At 34.4% G+C, this 4,224-nt stretch overlaps 1 protein-coding gene across 1 annotated transcript; it reads left to right on the plus strand.

Annotated features, from left to right (window-relative positions):
• Nucleotides 1-2,199: 2,199 nt before the first annotated feature.
• LOC131874671 (short-chain type dehydrogenase/reductase-like) lies at nucleotides 2,200-3,299 on the plus strand. Its single transcript, XM_059218556.1, has one exon. The coding sequence runs from the start codon at nucleotides 2,269-2,271 to the stop codon at nucleotides 3,046-3,048; it is 780 nt and encodes a 259-aa protein (XP_059074539.1). The 5' UTR covers nucleotides 2,200-2,268; the 3' UTR covers nucleotides 3,049-3,299.
• Nucleotides 3,300-4,224: the final 925 nt, after the last annotated feature.

Here is a 4,224-nt window from a genome sequence, read left to right on the forward strand (position 1 = left end):
GTTAAAGTTGAACTCCAAAGAAATATCCTGAAACTTGTTAGTTTAGATCATAAAATATAAAAAGGAAATCTACAGGAAACTTAACTTCAACCAATGAAGTAACATGAAGTAAATGAAATAAACAAGATTATACCTTCCACGGTTTACACCTCATTGTGTCCTAACTCCATTGTTCTTGGTTGCAGATGATTTGATCTCAGACAAGCACTGGTAGCTTCCAAGATGGCATATGAAGAATGAACTAATAGTTAACTGATGCTATAATATTCATATGCAAATGATTTAAGCTAACATGATATTAAGCTATGATAAAAATTCTAAAATTGGTATTTGCTTCAAACTCAAACTCATGGATGCAAGAAAAAAACTCCTAGAATGACTATAAGATTAGCTATTAGTTTCAAAATGGCTTAGGAGACCTCTTTTTATAGATTTTTGAGTGCACGAGCTTAGGTGACAGAGATCAACGATCATGATCGAATCTTGCAAATTGGATGGCTATGAGTAAGAGGTTGAAGGTTGAGAGAAAGGGGGAAGGAGAAGACAAGTGTCACTCATCTCACCTTGACTGAGTTGAAGACTTGAGATGATATAGGATAATTGGAAAGGATGTAAGAATGAGAGGACAAGTGGACTCAAGTCCTCCTAAGATATAGTGATGTTAGAGAGAATATAGAAGAAGGCTAGGAAATATGTGCACGTACACAATATTTCATTTATTTTGGAAGTTGGAGATAATTGGCTAATAAATGATTTAATTTAATTGAATTTTGTTGAATTAATTTAGCCACATGATGAATGAGTTGGCAAAGTGGAGATGACATGGAGATGGAAAGGTGAGTTGGAAATATAATTAAATAATTAAGAAATTATTTAATTAATGAGACTATAGAATAGTAGATACATGAACAATTAAATATTAGATATTTAATTAATTGATTAGAAGAAAAGGATATAACGAATTAATTGATAAAATGTTTCAATTAAATTAATTAATAGAAGAATATAAAATGAATTAAATAAATTAATCTTTTCAAATTAACTATTTAATAGAAGAATAATTATTAAATAAATATAAAATATTTATTTAATTGCTCATAACCAATTTTATGTGTATACAATAAGATTTAATATATTGGATCATAAATATAATTTATACAAATGATCTAGTTACGAAAGTAAACAGTCTCAAATACATTACAACATATGTATTTATTATTTATAAACCAAACTTACATGATTGTAAATATGATTGACAAAAGATACTCATTTATAAAAGTAGACTAATTTCTGAAATCTATATGAATGTATTAATCAACTAAATTAATATAAAGCTATTTCTAAAATAAAATTAATATTCTTTAAATTAACATGTTCATATTCCTCATTGAAATGAAAGCTTAATCAAATTTAAGAATCTTGTAAACAAATAAAGACATTTATATTTATAATCATGATAGTTGTGGATACCATCAAAATATGAAGACCTAAAGAATTTTGTGAGACATAATTTCTTCCCATCTATAATAAATTAGAGTAACCATTAGAATAGTCAAACAACAGTATATGTAGGATTGACAAAGTAGAACAACACAATAATATTGTCTAGAATTAAATCTAAAAATTATATATTTTACTTTATCAAGGAGAGTGAATCTTCTATAATTGTTTCTTTGATATCATATCCCATCGCCATCAATTGAAAAGGTTTGCCATAAAATTATAACAAATTAGGTATAAGTCCCGGTTCACCCACCACCTATTTAAAAAAAAGTGAAACTCCAATAAACTGCTTGGCCCTCTCTATTTAAATAAATAAATCATTTTAACAAGTGCGGTTTCATCCCTGAATTATTTAAAGCTATTCAATTAAGTGCCCATTGATCACTTGATTACAAAATATGCTATTAAAAGTTACGTGACGTAAGCCTTGACGTTTGCAGATGAGATTTGAATGCTGGAAAATCTTTCCTTTCAATTAAAAGTTACGTGACGTAAGCCTTGACGTTTGCAGATGAGATTTGAATGCTGGAAAATCTTTCCTTTCAATCGCAACATTGAAATAATTAATTGATATCGCCAATCAATGTTGACTGCAAATGTTTGAAACGGCAAAATAATATAAAATCAATGACGTCACGGAAATGAATTTTATCGGCCGCCCAGATGCCAAATCTGATTTACTCGAACCTATTTAAATTCAATTCAATTCAGATTTCAGGCACAAACATAAAGCGAATTGTCTTCACAAATTATAGATTTTTGACAATGAGTAGTCAGGAAAAGCAGGGCAGCAGTTTGGAAGGGCGCGTAGCCATCGTGACGGGTGCCTCGAGAGGCATCGGCAGAGAAATTGCTCTGCATTTGGCTGAAAAAGGAGCCAAAGTCGTGATAAATTATGTAGGAAACCAGCAAAAAGCAGAAGAAGTCGCAGCCATAATCAATGAAAACAAGGACGGAGAAAGAGCGATTATATGCAGAGCAGATATTTCAGTTTCTGGGGACGTGAAAAAATTATTCGATGCAGCGGAGAAAGCGTTCGGAGGCGTCCACATAATCGTGAACTGTGCGGGAGTGCTCGATTCCAACTCACCCTCAATTGCAAACACGCCTGAAGAGGATTGGGATCGGACTTTCAACATTAACTGCAAAGGAGCGTTTTTGTGCTCGAGGGAAGCGGCAAACAGACTCGTACGTGGTGGCGGTGGCCGCATTATCAATTTGAGCAGCTCGCTTGTGGGGACTGTGAAGCCTGGGTATGGGGCTTACGCCGCCACCAATGCTGCCGTTGAGACCATGACCAGGATTTTGGCCAAGGAGTTGAGGGGGACTCGCATTACTGCAAATTGCATCGCACCAGGTGGGATTGTGACGGAGTTGTTTTTGGAGGGGAAGAGTGAGGAGTTGGTTGATAGGATTGCCATGGAGTCACCCTTTGAGCGGCTGGGGCAGAAGGAGGATGTTGCTCCCGTGGCGGCTTTCCTTGCTACAGATGATGCTGAGTGGGTTAATGGCCAGGTTATTCGTATCAATGGAGGCATCGTTTGAATAAGACTTAAGATTTAGGCTTTTGATTGGTTATAAATAGTATATTAGCTTTTCACAGTCTATGAAATGGAGTATGTAAGCTTGACGTATAATTTGAGTTTCCAATCTCTCTGAGTGATTTATCTTCAGAAAAAGAAAAGAATGAAAATGAGAAATGGAGTATGTAAACTTTATGCATGATTGGAGTTTCCAATCTCTCTGAGTGATTCATCTTCAGAAAAATGAAAGAATGAAAATAGGAAATATTGTAATGTTTTGTTTTCCAAGCAATCACTCAGAAAAAGGAAAGAATGAAAATAGGAAAATTATAATTTTTTGTTTTCCAAACTTTTTTCTTATAATAGCATCTTTCTATTCTTAAAATTTGACATGACTTGTTTTTATAAACAAGATTTTTATTTAAAAATGTTATCAAAATAAAAATTGAAGATCACAAGTTATATCGTTGATAAAGTATTTTGTTTCATCACCTCTTGGCTTCTGTACCGAGAGGATTTCATCACCTCTTGGCTTGATCTTGAACGGTATTTCGTTCGGGTTTCTATATAAATAGGGCGAGAGCGAAAGTTGTAGCTCAATCCTGCGATTACATACTGAGTGTCAATTATGAAGGGGATACATTGCCCTAGACCGATTGACTAGAGATTTAGGTGTCTCGCCTAGAATGTATCTACGTAGGTGTGCCCAAATCTGAGTAAAAACCTTTGTGATTAGAAGTCTTATTCTTATTGTTTTTCGAATACATTGGTGCAAGGGATACATGTCGTGTCAAATTGCAACGCAACATGCAATTTTCCCCCTTTATTTAGATTTGGTGTTGAACGTCTACCATCCATGTATCTAGGCATACCTTTATTCAATGGGGGCAATCAAAGACAATATTTGGTGCGACACTATTGGGAAGTGCACGAAGAAGGTGGGATGTTGGAAGGGGAGATGGTTCACCATGTCTAGCAAAATCACCATGCTTAAGGCAGTCATCGCTATCATACCAATATGTATGCTTTCATGTATCGAATTATCGAATGGGGATAGCACAAAGATAGCCTCTCTGCAAAAAAGTTTCCTTTGGGAAGGCTCCAATGAAAAAGAAACACATACCTCATCTCTTATTGTGGGACACTATAAAAAAAAATTGAAATTGAGAGGGGATGCCAGTATTCGTGAAATGCAAAC

The sequence above is a fragment of the Cryptomeria japonica genome, chromosome 3 (assembly GCF_030272615.1).
Source record: "Cryptomeria japonica chromosome 3, Sugi_1.0, whole genome shotgun sequence".
In the NCBI taxonomy this organism is placed as follows: domain Eukaryota; kingdom Viridiplantae; phylum Streptophyta; class Pinopsida; order Cupressales; family Cupressaceae; genus Cryptomeria; species Cryptomeria japonica.

Bases quoted from the DNA above. Each gene is read 5' to 3' on its own strand.
- LOC131874671 (XM_059218556.1), top strand. From the start codon at position 2,269: ATGAGTAGTCAGGAAAAGCAGGGCAGCAGTTTGGAAGGGCGCGTAGCC.